This window comes from Strigops habroptila, chromosome 5 (genome assembly GCF_004027225.2).
Source record: "Strigops habroptila isolate Jane chromosome 5, bStrHab1.2.pri, whole genome shotgun sequence".
Classification (NCBI taxonomy): domain Eukaryota; kingdom Metazoa; phylum Chordata; class Aves; order Psittaciformes; family Psittacidae; genus Strigops; species Strigops habroptila.
Genome location: NC_044281.2, coordinates 5483581 through 5498972, shown reverse-complemented (window position 1 = coordinate 5498972; position 15392 = coordinate 5483581). Strand labels below are relative to the sequence as shown.

Here is a 15392-nt window from a genome sequence, read left to right as displayed (position 1 = left end):
TTGGAAAGTTTTGACCTTAATGAGAACCTGCCCTCCAAAAAGAGCAGCCAGATTCATCGCCTACGCTGTCGCCATATCCATAATTTACAACATAGATTTGACTGAATGGACATTTTCAAACAGCTCAGGAGAAGGTGATGCACAGAAACAGGCCTCTTGCTCATAACCTCTGAAAAAGCTCTCAAATGAACACTAGAAGAAGATGCTTTCAAGCTACATTGACAGATGAAGCAAGACAGTCATGCATGTCTCATGTAGGCCATTTACAGACATCTGTGTTGTCTTTAATATCCAATCAGCAACCATAGACTCACAGAATCACAACCTGGTTTGTGTTGGAAGGGTCCTTAAAGCTCATCCAGTTCCAACCCCCTGCCATGGGCAGGGACACCTTCCACTAGAGCAGGTTGCTCCAAGCCCCATCCAACCTGGCCTTGCACACTTGCCCACTCCTGACTCCATGTCCTTTTGAAAGATGCCTTGTGAGCAACTGCTACTCCTTGTCCTTCAATTGAACAACTAGAGTGAACCAAGTAGCACCACAGACTGTTCTGGTAAGAGGATTGGCTCTGCCACTTCCAGCACCAGCACTAAACACACTTACCTGGACAAAAGCGGAGGGTATTAGGGCTTTCTTCCACAGTACTCTGTTTTAGGGATACTCACAATTTGTAATACTTGAATATGCCTTTCCTCCTTTTAATCTGCTATAGGATATGCTGTATCTGATTCAAAGACCTGGTTGGTATGCAAAAACTCGATGGGAATTAACAGAAGACATCCATGCCCAGGAAAGCTTAAAACCTGGTTAAATAACCAATAAAAGAAGGGAAGGATACAATTTGGGGGTTAGATACTGACTCCTCGACATAGGTGTAAATGAATCAATCTGGCAGATGGATGTGACAGAAAAAGAACTAGCTAGAAGATGAACAGGTAAAATCTGAAGTCCTAAAACCTTCGATGTGGGTGAAAGGAGAAGGAGTATACGGAGGTATGAATGGACAGCCCATGAGAGAGCTGGGAAAGGAGGACACCATGTGGCAGACAGAGAGCAGACTGTAAGTGTGGGTGTTCCTCAGGCTACTTTTCCAGAGCAATATAGCCAAGTCTTCCAAGACTGGCTTTGGTTGCAAGGACAGCTCTTCCAAGGATGGATATGGCATAAGAAACTGAGATGAAATGGAAGCTAACAAATCTGGCTTCTGTTGGGGAAGAAAATTTGCATCTCACCACAGTTGGGGTGAGCTTCAGTTCAACAAGAAAGCTTATTATTTGCATAAAAGTTACGTTCACTTAAATTCTCATCTCTTAAGAGGCTTAGGTTTTCCAGGATATGATATCATCTGACTGCTGGATACTAGGAAATAACATTTCTGCATTAGGCAGGATTCCTTATTAGCTTTCTATCTTTAAATACCAAGGGGTTGCCAGTTAGGTTTTGATGTAAGGATGCTTAAACATTTCTGTTCTTGCCTTTTCAATAAAAACAAGATGAAGTTTAATACCTGAGAGAGCTTTTTCTTCTCATTACAGTTTATCCCTCCAATAAAAACCATGTTGGGCATCACTGGTCTCGGGAACTCAAACACAAAGTCATATCTCATCAGCCAAACAGATCCACGGCTTAGAAGGTCCACAGTTGTCACTCGCTTTTGGAAAAACTCACTTGCAAGTTCTTCAAATTGAGCAAAGAAAGGCTTACAGTAAACCAACTCCAGCATACGGACCAGCACGTTCTTCACACGTTGAGTAAATATCATGTTATCTGAATTATTGACGAAGAGCCTGGGGATGTAGGAAAGAGGGTTTGGGCACTGGGTGGCATCAGAATCTGTACCACAAGGAAGTCCTCGCAGAAAGTAGATGGAAGGAATTGAAAGCAGCTCAGCAATTATGGGTCCGCACATCTGAGTTGGATCCGATAAAACTACCTCAAATTTGCTCTCTCTCAGATACTGCATCATGTCTTTGTTGTGCAAGAGGCTCTTACAGTTGCTGAAAAACAACTTGGATATTTCTATGGTGCTTTGGTACGTTGTAATAATGATATTCAAAAGAGATTGTTCAATAACATGGGCATCAATGAAGGATTTGAGCACCGCAGCTAAATGGTCCTCTTGGTAAGGCATTGGATATACTTTCACTGTATAATTCTGAGGCTCCTTTGGCTTCATATGCAAACTTGTTGATGGTACAACCACAACAACTTCATGTCCATTTTGCTGAAGTTTCTCCACTACTGGGCGCATGCTGAGCCAGTGACTTCCATCCTGAGGTACCACCAGGATCTTTCCACCTTCAGCAAAGGTTAAAGATGACATCAGGAGAAGAAATATCCCAGTACGTTGGTAGTAACACTGAAATGGAAGAACCATTTCAGTGGAAGGAAACCAAAGAGCTGTACTCTAGAGGCGTCCCTTGCAAGGGAATTTATTGATGGCAGGAATAAGTATTGAACTTCCCCATATTGCTGTGGTAATCCTTCAGTGTTGCAACTGCTCATATAACAAGGAAGGTGATCACACTGTTCTTGAAAAAAGATGCCCTCCTTTGAACTCTCTGTTCATTTTTAAGCTTGGAAGCATGGCAGCACATCGCTTTCTTCATGGAATTAAGATGAGGAATGCCATCTTGTAGGAAGAATTGTGATTAATACCATTGGCTTGGTAAGGACCCAGTGAGAAAATAAGCCTGGTTTTGCTTTCAAAAGGCAACCTTTAAAATATACACAGCAGAATAAATGGAAATTGCAACCCCCTTTCTTTTATGGCCTAGCCTAACTGAGAATACCTAACCAGTATGTAGAAGGCTGGTGTTAAATTCCCATCTCCTGGAAGCAGTCAAATCTGCATGTCTTACTAATATATCACAGCTACCAAGGCAGGTTTACAGCTGTCATGCAAGCACCTCTGAGGAGTTGAGACTGTTTGGACCATAAGCCACAACCATGGTGAGGGGTTTGGGTGCAGGTGTGCTTACTCTTCACCCTGTGATTGCTCCAGCTGGAAGAGTCTCTCAAAGTGCTTATCTCTGAGTTGGACTGGTGGTGATGTGTGGATTTCTTTTAACCTGAGCAGCAAACAGTGAGTGGCACTAAGGTAAGAGGAATGTTGCATGAGCAAATTGTTTGTTGAGGCATCCTGGGAGGGTTGATGTTATGTACTGGATTTGTTCTCCTGTTGTTAGATGCAATTGTTCACCTCCTTAAGCTCTGGCTCTTGCAAGCAGGAACAAGCTGCTCAAATGCAAAATACATGTGGATGATGTAATTTGATTTCCCAGGTTTCTAAATGGTGAATCAGGCACGGAGGAAGCCTTGTATAACCGAACCCAGTCCTTTTTTGTGATGCTACCCAGTGTCAGACAAATGCAGGTTGGTAGCTGCTGGCATGACCCTGCCTGTTTCCCCCCTAATGTTTTGCATAGCTATGGAGATACACTGACCTTTGCCTGCACAGGAGAAGGTCGTATGTATATGTAGTTTGACTAGCAGGACTTCAGAGGAAAAACAACCCATAAAAGCAATGCACTGCAACCTGGAAAGTAGTCTTCCCTTAAGTCTTTGCAGTAGACAGCTAAGCAAGTCACAGAACACAGCTCTTATTTCCAGGGCAGCCCCTTCCTAAGCCATAAACAGAAATCATATGAAAATGACAGTATGAGAGCCTGAAATGAATGACTGTATCCTAACACAAAGTGACATTTAAGGCTGCCCAGGTACATGCAATTGGAAGATTTCCCAACTTTCGGAAGGCAACATGTTTGGCATCTGTAAACATAATACTCTTATAGCCTTTCTAGATTTCTGTGCATACCTTTCTGTCAAATACTGTACATTTTCATTTAACCAGAAGACCAATTTCCTACAGGAAGGGAAAGTAAGGCAGTAGTTTCATTGATATGAGGGACTTTTTGTCAAAAGAACTGTGTTTTACAGCTTCCTTCCATTTCTCCTCTTCAAAATATGGGAGGCACAGGGATGTGAACAAGAGCAAAGTGAAGAGGACGTTAAGATGAAGTGTTTGGTTAGAGCAGCTGTTTCAGGTTGATCCATCCTATGCATTGAAGATGTGCAATGTAAGATGGTTAAAGTTTCTTTTTCAAAAGTTGGACTGTTTTTACTGGTCTGATGGTGTGTATTTGACCATTGCAATATAAGACAGATGAACAGCATTGTCAGCTTTAAAGGTGCTCAACATCCTTTACAAAAGCACCATGAACAAATGCTGATGTGCTATCAGGCTGCTCTGAACTGCCACTACATTCATCAAAAACTTGGATATTGCCCCCCAGAAATGACCCTTGTATTTGGTTCATGAGCAGAGCGATGTTCTGGCTGCAGAACATGACCTGTTTTCTTAACCCTTATGTTAGAGGAACAAACCACAGGGTCTTTATTCAATGACACCTCTCCTTTACTTGAGCAACTACCTACTTAAATCTGGGGTTATTTTAATGTTTGAAGTTTACCAGTTGTTCAAATAAGTAATGGGGGTTTAGGTTAAAGAAATCAACCAAACGAACCAGGAACTTTGAAACGTTGTTATAGGTGACATTTCTGAACTTCGCTTTGATCAAACCACATGGACTTTGTTTTATGAGCTGCAAAAAAGCAACCTTGAATTCACTTTGGATAAGGATGAGATATTCATCAAGGCGTCTCAGGGCTCATAGGCCAAGTTCATTTGCAATGTCCCCCTAATGAGGGACTGCTTTCCATGCCAGCATTCAGGTGCTTCTGGAGTCATTAGAGGATGATGCTGGCACAGGACCTCTGCTCAGTCAAGATATTCCATCTGATATCCTGCAAGCCCTGTGTGAAACCTCCAGACACATTTGGCAACTGGATTTCTGTTCTGTTAAGGAATATGTAATTGCTACTGTGCAAAGCGCAGGACAAGAGGAAATCCAGCCTGAGCCAGTCAGTGTGGTTACCTCAGTCGCCAAGCTCCCCCTGGCTCATGTTCTCCCACTCCCTCTGAGAGTGTCAGCTATGGACCATACTTATGTCTTAGGAGGGTCACACAACTTTGGATTGAATTCCCAGCTCTGTGCTGGGTAAGACACATGTGCCCAATTCTGCAAAGGCATAAGCTCCTCAGCACCCTGCTGCCTTCAGCTCCAGAGCAGGTACTCCATGGGGCCACATCAGATACAGCAGAAAGGAGCCCTCTTCAGGAATGAGGCCACAGAAAGGACTGTGGCATAAGCTCCTCACCTGAGAAAAGACACCTCATTTTGAATCTCCAGTTGTCTCTCCCTTTCCCAGTCATCTTGTCTTTTGGGGGGTTTTTTGTCTGTTGAGCAATGTGCTACCAGGCTTTATAGAATCACAGAATAGTTAGGGTTGGAAAGGACCTTAAGATCATCTAGTTCCAATCCCCCTGCCATGGGCAGGGTCGTGTTGCACTAAACCATGTTGCCCAAGGCTCTGTCCAGCCTGGCCTTGAACACCAGCAGGAAGGGAGCATTCACAACTTCCTTGGGCAACCCATTCCAGTGCCTCACCACCATCACAGTAAAGAACTTCTACCTTATATCTAATCTAAACTTCCCCTGTTTAAGTTTGAAGCCATCACCCCTTGTCCTACCACTACAGTCCCTAATGAATAGTCCCTCCCCAGCATCCTTGTAGCCCCCTTTAGACAGTGGAAGCTGTTCTGAGGGTCTCCACGCAGCGTCTCTTCTCTAGGCTGAACAGCCCCAACTTTCTCAGCCCGTCTTCATACGGGAGGTGCTCCAGCCCCCTTACCATCCTTGTGGCCCTCCTCTGCACTAGCTTGTTTTGAAGAACTATCTATTCTTATCACACGATTAGATTTCTGAACAGTAAGGACCAACCCAGGACTTGCCTCTGTGTATGGAGAAGTAGGTTTTGTTCTCCCATATGACTCACTTCACATTTGTTTGCACTGTGCTATTGCCTTGTTGCTGGGCACTGTTCCAAGTGAAATAGGAGGAATTTCTCTGCTGTCTGTAGAAAATATAGCTAGGAAAGGGCAGAGTGAAGACGGGGGAATACGCAAGGTTTTTCCAGGTTTGGAACATGTGATTTCCACCGAATGGCAAATGTTAGTGTGAAATGCCAGGTATACAATGAGGGCAGGAATGCTCTTCCCTTGTAGCAAGCTTACAAACTGTTTGCAGCTCTGAGACCTTCAAGGTATAGAAGTAGAGATTTCTGTTGTGCAACCAGCAAGAATTTGCCTCTTAGATCTCAAATTACAAAGTGCCACTTTTGAGCCTAAGGTGAGAGAATGCCTTATAATATTGCTCTAATAGTCTAATTTATAATACTGTTATTTATTTGCCTTACTCAGTGATTGCAGTGGACTCTGCAGAAGTCTGTTGAAGAGTATAAAAGAAATCTGAAAGTAGAGCTCAAATATACTGTACTGCAATTGTGCAGTGATCTTGTGTGACTCCTGCTCAGAAGAGAATATGTTCTGCTTTGTGCCTGGAAAGAAATGTCTAGCATTACGAATTGGTTTAGAGACTATATCGTAACTATTAAAAGAGATTTTATCAAAACAGATTTAAATTTCTCTATTCGCTTTAAAAACCCCGCAGAACAATTCTGGTAAAAGCAAATGTCAAGAAATAGGTATGAAAACTTATCTGAGTTTTGCATGCAAGCATCTTTTACCTTTTCATTACCTGAGATGAATTCTTGCCATTTCAACATGACATTTATGTTTCAGCATGATCTACAAACAGACATAACTCAACACAAACAGACAGTTTGGAAACCATATGTCATAAAACCACAACCAAAGCAAGTTAACTGGCTTTGCTAGCCTGGAATGAAAACCAAAAGACACTTTGCAGAGCATGGTCTTTAGGTTTATGGTCAGATGAAAGAAATATAAGTCAGACTCCATGAAAATGAAATCAAAACCTGGTTAATGAATAATATACATTCACTGAGGGCACTAATTTGTGGCTGGTAAATGAAGCCCATTTTTGGTTGGACTCGTCAGAAAATCCTCAGTAATTCACATCAGTTTTCTGCCTCCATCAAGGTAATTTGGTTTCAGCCTGTGGAAAACAACTGCAAATTCCTGGTTGTATTAAATCGTTACCAGATTAAATAAATAAATGAATAATATTCAAGAAAATAAAAGACATCAAACCCCCTGAAGTTCCAGAAATGACATAATCACATTTCATTGCAAAATGTAGGATTTGGAGGAAAAATCCCCCATACCTTAGACAGTGGTTTCCTCTCAGCACAGTTTATACCTCCAATAAAGACCATATTGGGCATCACTGGTCTGACATACTCAAACACAAAGTCATATCTCAGAAGCCAAATGGAAGCAGAGTCCACGAGGTCTATGAGGGACACATCCCTCTGAAGAATTTCAGAAGCAAACTCTAATGCGGTTCCGTAGAAACCGTTACAGTACGCAGGCTCCAGGAGGTAAATCAGCGCGTTTTCCACTCTCTGCAAGAAAGTCATTTGGTCAGAGTTGAAGGTAAATAGCCTGGGTATGTAGGACAGAGGACTTGGGCACTGCGATGCATCGTAGTGTAAGTTGCAAGGAAATCCTCTCATAAAGAACAAGTATGGAAGAGAAAAATACTGAGCGAGCACTGGTCCGCACATAAAGATGGGGTCTGTTAGGAGAGCATCGAAGCTGCTTTGATTCACATACTGAAGGAGCTCCTTGTTGCTGAACAGGTTCTTGCACTGATTAAACAGTAACCGGTAAACATGCACTGAGTTGTTGTATATTGCTAGGGTGTTCAGTGGGAAAGGCAGGTCCTTCAGGTGCGTTGCAATGTACTCAGAAAGAGCATTATTTATGTCTTCTAATGTGTAAGACACTGGATATGTTTTCACTGTGTAGGCCTGTGCCACTCTCAGCTGCCAGCTTACTTCTGGTATAACCACCACCACTTCATGTCCTCTCTCACTGAGCTTTTCAACCAGTGGCCGCATGCTAAGCCAGTGACTTCCATCCATGGGCAATACCAGGAGTTTCCCTCCATCTGAGAGGCCAGGAAGGAGGAGGATGAAAATCCAGGCACAGCAAAGCCTCAAAGTCATGTTCCTGTGGTCAGAATAAGGACTGTGAAAGTCTTCTCCTTCAGGATGTAGCTTGAAGATGCTTTTGAAGGAAGCCGATGGATTTATATGCTGAGTTGGGCTGCTTTGTCATAATCTTCTGGTTAATGATTTACTGCTTTGGATTATGGGCTGTTTGGGTTGTTTTCCTTCCTCATTACTTGTGAAGCCAAATGCAGTGACCCTTTCCTGTGCTGAGTCATTGAAGCTTTTATGTTCAGTGGAGAACCAGCTCCTCAGCATGATAGTAAGATTTCCTGCAACTCTCTAAATCATTAATGCGTCCTGTCTCACGCCTTGGCCAGGACTAAGGAAGGCAAGTCAGGTGCAAACAGCTCCACCACCACAGCAACAAATGTAAACGGCTTCAACGAATTTCCTTGTGGTTGGAGATGTGGATGTTGAGATGATCTACTACTAACTACTGGAAAAGTATCAAAGAGCAGTTTTCTTTCAGGATAACTTTCCAGAAAATCAAATATATGAGCTTCCGAGTAGGGGGAGAAGCTCTGAGGAGCTCTAGTGGAAGGTGTCCCTGCCCGTGGCAGGGGGTTGGAACTGGATGAGCTTTAAGGTCCCTTCCAACAAAAACCAGGCTGGGATTCTACGATTTATCTTCGTCCCTGGCTATGTTTTCCAGCAGGGCCAGTCCCTGGTGGCAGTTGGGCAGGTTTTTGGTGTAGTCCGGTTTCTCTTATCTTTGCCAGCCCACCACCGCACTACAGCAGGTTTGTTATTGCTCACCAGACTTGCTCAGTGCTGGGTTGTGGTTTCCCCTTCTTCCCCCTGCCCATCACTGGCTCCTTTCTGTACACTGAAATCATTTTGCACCCACTTTAAGGAGTTCAACCATTTGTGGCCAAAACTCAAAGGGACACCCCCACCATCTACTTGAGCAGCCTCCAGAAGATACCAAGCCCCAGGTTTCTGCCCTGCTCTGATTACCCCCCACTGAGGTAATTAAAGCTTCCAGCAGATGCTTTGCAAAGCCTGGTCCCTTGCTGGGAGGGATGCTCGGTAACAGATGCAGCTTGCTTGGCTCTGCCTTAGCCAAGGGGGCTATGTCACCCCCAGCATAAGGCTGGTACCATGTCAGGGAGGAAATCTGCTCCATTTGTTCAGGCTGGCTTTTGGAGCCGGGTCATGCCATAGAATAAGCCGGCCAGTATCTGGCTGGAGGGGATTTAGGATTTGCTGGTGATTGAACAGCCTGTGCTGATGACTTGCTTTTATCACTGTAAGCAATCAGATCTGGTGTATGAAACCTTTCACCTGTCCTTAATGGGAAGGGAATTGATGCTGGGAGTGCTTGCTAGTACCTGTCAAAGCAATGTGCAACATCAGCTTATAGGGAGAGCCCTGACACCCACCTCTTGCCTGGGGCCTGGAGCTGGCCCAAGTGCAGCATGTCATGGAATGGGACATCTCTAGTGCCAAACCCCACTGGGATGCTGCATGGGGATATAGCTCCAGAGAACGATGCAGAAGGCATGGCACGAGGTGGGGCAGCCTTGACTGCAGCCCCCAGCATCACCCTGCACTGCTCCCAGACATGGTGCCTGCAATCCTGAAGCAGCTTTGTGGATGCACATGGATTTTGTGTGGTGGGTTTTGGGTTTGGGATGTTTTCTTTTGGGGGGTGAGGGTGTTGCTGTTTTCTCTTGTTTTGTTTTGTTATTAAATGGGGCTGGTGCTGCTGTTGGCAGGTCGCATCCCCTCGCCGCTGCTCCACATTTGCTCACCTTGAGTTTTCAGTGCTTTCCCCCAGTGGGGAAACAAGGCTGAAAGGGGGTTTGGGAACTCCCATGCCACCCCCTGTGACAACTGGATCATGGCTGGCTGTTGGCAGCAGCAAGTATTTACTTCTTAGATCAAGTGAAGTCATTGCAGTGGGAGCATCAACATGGGAGCAGGCAGGCCAAGGCAGCACTGGGACCCATGTGCAGGTGGCTGCCCTGAGCACCCTGCACAGGGGAGGAGGATGGGGTGCTTGTTGGGAGGTCACTGCTGGTTCTTGCTCTGCCCTTGAATAACAGCACGTTTATTTAACCCTCTGTGAGACTTGGAAGGAGGCGAGTCCCCCTCTGAGTGCTGTGCCCCTGTGGGCCGGGCTTTGTCTTGGGCGCACAAGCTGGGAGATGGAGGAGCCCGAGAGCTGCCTGGAGCTCCCATGGCAGTGGGAGAAGCTCAGTGTTGCCCCTGGCCGTGAACACTGCCAGGGATGGGGCAGCCACAGCTTCTCTGGGAAAAGTCTGTGCCAGCGCCTCAGCACCCTCACAGGGAACAACTTCTGCCTAAGAGCTCATCTCAATCTCCCCTCTGGCAGCCATGCAGGTGGATCCACCTACCAACCAAGAAGAACCCATGGAGCTGGATCCACCCGAAGCCAAAAAAGAACCCCGGAGAGGCTGGTCTACTTCCATTATGGCCCTGCTGGCAGCTCTGCACCGTACCAGGCCTCCCGAACATGGCACCAGATTGTTTAGTGCCTGGCTTGGAAAGCTACACTAGAAAGACAGAGAAGAATAAAGATTTTCTCCTCTCTTCTTTCACTGAGCCACTAAATCCCAGCCTGGTTTGTGTTGGAAGGGACCTTCAGGCTCATCCAGTTTCAAACCCCTGCCACAGGCAGGGACACCTTCCACTAGAGCAGGTTGCTCCAAGCCCCTGTGTCCAACCTGGCCTTGAACACTGCCAGGGATGGGGCAGCCACAGCTTCTCTGGGCACCCTGTGCCAGCACCTCAGCACCCTCACAGGGAAGAACTTCTGCCTAAGAGCTCATCTCAGTCTCCCCTCTGGCAGGTTAAAGCCATTCCCCTTGGCCTGTCCCTACAGGCCTTTCCCCAAAGCCCCTCTCCAGGTTTCCTGGAGCCCCTTTAGGCACTGGAGCTGCTCTAAGGTCTCCCCTTCAGGAGCCTTCTCTTCTCCAGGCTGACCCAGCCCAGCTCTCTCAGCCTGGCTCCAGAACAGAGCTGCTCCAGCCCTCGCAGCATCAACCATTTGACCATCAGTTTGTGCCTCCTTTCTGCAAGGGCAGAGAAGGGATTTTGGCTCCCGTCTGTTGGCAGGTGTTTAAAAGAAGACATTTAAGGGTTTGCTGCCAAAGCTCAGGCTGAGCTCGAACCCTGGAGCGAGGTGGAGACTGAACAGCTCGGGGAGAGGAGCAGTGGTCGTTCCCTGCCTCAGTTTCCCCTGCTGGTAAGTGACCCACTCTCAGCTCTGTTACTTACAGATGTGTTGTGGCCAATGAGTTCTCCTTCTCCCAGGAAGAGAAGCAGGGGCCTGGGACTCTCTGTTCTGCTTAAGGGGCAGCGTGGCTCTATGTATTTCTGGGAGAGTGGCAGTTGGTCAGTTCTTGAGTTCAACCAGTGGAGGTAACAGGAAACAAGAATGACTTTCTGAAGCCCTTAGAAATGATCATAAAAACATGGAAAAATGGATCAAATTGAATGCCTGAAATTGGGAAATTTAAATACTAGCTACAAAATCATTTGTTGTTATGTTCTGGAGAAGTAGTCACAAAGGCTGAATATGCTGGTGAAAAGAGAAATGGATTTATTTGGGTTCAGTCAGAGTTGGCCTCCAGGGTACCCTCTCTTCTGAGTAGCTGCACAGAAAACCTAGGGAGACAAAAGCCTCATCCCTGTCAGCGTTCAAGGCCAGGTTGGACACAGGGGCTTGGAGCAACCTGCTCTAGTGGAAGGTGTCCCTGCCCGTGGCAGGGGGTTGGGACTGGATGAGCTTTAAGGTCTCTTCCAACCCAAACCAGTCTGGGATTCTATATGGTACTCAAGGGGCATTAAGATAGGACAGCATCCCCAGATTAACTCTTCCCTTGAGAAGGTTTGGGAGGGCCACGTTGCAGTGATGCTACAGCCCCTCTGGTTCTCTTCTCTGCACCGGAGCTGCTTGTCCCACACCTTCTGGCTCCTCACTCACTCTGAAATCCATCCCCGTGCAGCAGGGGCCATATTCATGGAGCATAGATGGGTGAACAAGTCGCTATAACTTCCCCTAGCCCAGCGGCTCTGCCTTGGTGGGGAAGGATGTTCTCCTTGCTCCTTCTCGTCAGTGATACCATTAGTGATATTTGACTGTCCTCTGCTGGGCACAGCTGAAACTGAACACAACGGGACTGTTGTCCAGTCCTGGCCCTGCACATCCCCTCAAGCCCTTTCTCTCTGTTTCATTTTTCCAAGGAAAAAGAAAGAGCAGGACGAAAGAGGTGAGGCTAAGGAGAGCAAAGGGAAAAGGAGAAGAGGACACCTGGTTTCTGCTGCTGTTTTGCTTTAGTTGTGTTCAAGTTCTTTCCAGAAGACATGGGATGAGCATTTTGAGCCTTCATCCCTTTCTTGTACTCTTACACAAGAGGGTTTTGAGTTAAACCCCAACAAATCCAATTAAGATTAATTCTTTTTAACTCTGTTCATCTGATCTGAAATCAAGGGGGGGGTTTCTCTTGTCCACGCAGAGAAAGTCACTGGATGGGGGCAGCCAGAGATGTCACTGCAGGAACTGTGTGGAGCTGCAATAGCTGCATCTTAAAAGCAGGTCAGCTGTCAGGCACAGTGGAGGCTCTCTCTGTGACCCAAAGAAGAGTTTCCTTCTGTTTACCTGGGGCAGGAGGAGGGGAGGCAAAGGCAGAAGATGAAAAGCAAAAGGTCCTGGACAGGTTGCATTGGCATGGATGCCCTCAGAAATCAGGCACTGCAATAGGGACAGGCTGAGGAGAAGAGGGACTGTCTTCTTAAGCTTCACAGCTCCCACTGAAGTACCTGCTTTTTCAAACAGCAATAGAAAAGAACAGCAGCAAGTACATAGCAGGATGCCTGTGCCATGACATACTAGGATGTTCCAGCCTGTTTTGAGCCCTCACTAGTAACTTTAAGGTCTTTTCTAATTTTTTTAGCAGTAGGAATTGTGGCAGCCTCAAGATGTACCCTCTCAGCAAGGACCAAGTCACCAAGCAGTGATGCTGAGAACTGGCTTTTGTGCATCGAGGTAGCTTCCACACCGTGAGGCTTCTCTAGCTCTCTCCCCATGATTGAAAAAGTTTTCCCTTCTCCAGCCCCATATCTCTCAAGTTAGAAAACACAAGAGCCATTATTGTTAGAACTGGGGATTTATTTGTAAGGCTGGGCTTTGGGTCTTTACCTGAGCAACACTTACAACAAGTACATCAATTGGGTTTTATAAACAATGCTTACAAAGCTCTGATCACCCAACAGGTAAGCTCCAGATACAGCACTCTGCCTCATGGGGAACTTGGGTGAAACACCAGTGGCTTTACAATGACTTCCCTGCCAAAACCTTAGTTTTGTTCAGGGGATTGTAAGCACACACAAAACCCATGGAAGATGTGCATTTAGCTGGCTTATGTGACACGTATCGTCAGTGTATAACATTTGCCTCTTCTACAACAGCAGCTACACAAAGGTTTCAAAGTGCTTGGTAAACCTGACAGCCTTAAACTAGAGCAGATGGTTCTCCTAAAGCCCTTGAAGCAAAGTCTTATGAAATCCCTGTATATATATATCTCTCCATTGCATATAGAGGTAAAAAAAAGAAGTCAACGTGAGTCCTCTGTACGCCAAGATGTGGAAGCCAGAAGCCTTGGACTTCACACTGATATCTTCCCAAGTGACTGAAGCACTCCTACACAAAGTAAATTTAACAACCAATTCTTAATTAAAGGCAACAATTATACCAGTGAAACAACCCTTCCCATGGTGCTAATTTAAAGGAACTCTTATTTCTTGACCAAAAGCCAGCAGTCAGTGAAATTTGGGATGTTCTCTGATCATCTGGTCTGGAGCAGAGGCTTATCTCCTACCATTGGTTTCACCTGCTAGTGGGACTTGGATTTGGTTGGCTTTCCTGTTCTTCCCTTCTTAGAGAAGCATCTGCGGCAGCAGAACAGGCAGCACTTCAGAGAAATGAAGAGGGAGAGGAGGGCCACGATGAGGAGGAAGGCGAAGACATCCAGGGAGTGGTACTGGATCCAGTTCAGGTCATGAGCAGCAGGTCGGAGGTGTGGGGCTCCTTTGTGTCTCATTACAAATTCTACCCAGTGCACAGCCAGGTCCATGGGGTGGATGGGCCTGTCGAGGTGAAGGTCTGAGAGACGCTTGATGTTCTCTTTGTACCTGTCAAGACAAGATGTTCAGTGGTTCCAATGACTTATGCTTCTGAGACTGTGACCCCAGAGAAAAGGGACACGGTGTCATTTGACTCATAGCCCGCTGGGAACTTCTGTGGTGGTGTTTCCCCACCATCCCACCTTCCCCATAAGAAGGATATGGCCCCAGAAAAGTGGTGCCTTCAATGGCAAAAACAGAGGGAAAGGTTTTAGGAAAGAGGAAAAAGTAAAAGCTTAGTTTGAGCTGTCGTCAAAATCTCTGGGGTGAAGGCATCTGGTTGAAATGTGACTGGGTATAGAAAAGCCTTCAGTTTTTCAAGATCAAGGTGCATTATTATTTTTCTTATTATTAATTATTATTATTACTACTGTTGTATTCATTGCTTTAAGAATACTGGTTAGGAAGCAATAGCAATAAGATGACATTTCTTGGAAACATGATGGGGAAGAGGATGCCAAGTACTGAGAAGCCCTCAGAGAAGCAGGGAAAAGGAGGTATATCATAGAATCACAGAATGGTTAGGGTTGGAAAGGACTTTAACATAACCTAGTTGCAACCTCCCTGCCTATGACAGGAGGGTCTTGAAGCTCCCCTTCACCATGATGCCTTAAAACACCTTGGGCATGCTGACTATTACTATGGTGTCTAGAGTAGTTCCCTGTACTGCCTCAGCATACTCTTGCATGTTTCTTCAGCTCTATGCTGGAATTGTCCAGCTTTGCCAAGCCAGGCAGCAGCTCACTGTGCTCATATGAGCACTGGGAGGGGATATGACTGAGAAAGCCAGTCTGTAAAAGGAATGAGGTCTGTTTAATAAACCCTGCCAGCTGGAAGACAATGCTTCCTGCTGTAGCACAGCCTCTGAACTACACTGAGGCACCGCCAGTTGCCTCCTTCCTGCTGCTGCTGCGCAGACAGCATCTCTGGGAGAGCCTCATGCAAAGAACATCAGCCAGGCAGCTGAGCCTTTCAACCTTTTCAGGCTCCCCACTGGCTCACACCACCACCAATTTGGGGAACAAAACCAGTTTGCCACATCTCCCTTCCCAATTGCCATTTCTGCCATGTTGGATGAAAGCCCTCTACATCACTGCCTGGTCATTTTGGCTTTGTGCTCATCTTTTGCCAACTTGAATTCTTCCATTGCATATATACCCCATCTTCTCTGATACCCAAA

General features: G+C 46.0%; 2 protein-coding genes across 5 annotated transcripts in view; both read right to left on the bottom strand.

Annotated features, from left to right (window-relative positions):
* LOC115608461 (UDP-glucuronosyltransferase 1-9-like) overlaps nt 1–8115 on the bottom strand; it is a 29921-nt gene extending 21806 nt beyond the window's left edge. The window contains exon 1 of one of the 2 annotated variants that reach the window (XM_030487291.1): nt 7211–8115. In XM_030487291.1, coding sequence (XP_030343151.1) covers nt 7211–8056 — 846 coding nt within the window. In that variant the 5' untranslated portion in view covers nt 8057–8115. Of the gene's footprint in view, nt 1–1508; nt 2424–7210 lie in introns of those variants that run through there. The other variant, XM_030487292.1, reaches the window with a different exon arrangement.
* A 5066-nt stretch (nt 8116–13181) lies between these two features.
* The window catches only part of LOC115608795 (UDP-glucuronosyltransferase 1-1-like), a 35177-nt gene continuing 32966 nt past the window's right edge, over nt 13182–15392 (bottom strand). For all 3 annotated transcript variants that reach the window (XM_030488129.2, XM_030488130.1, XM_030488128.1), the window contains one exon: nt 13182–14221. In XM_030488129.2, coding sequence (XP_030343989.1) covers nt 13924–14221 — 298 coding nt within the window. In that variant the 3' untranslated portion in view covers nt 13182–13923. The remainder of the gene's footprint in view (nt 14222–15392) is intronic.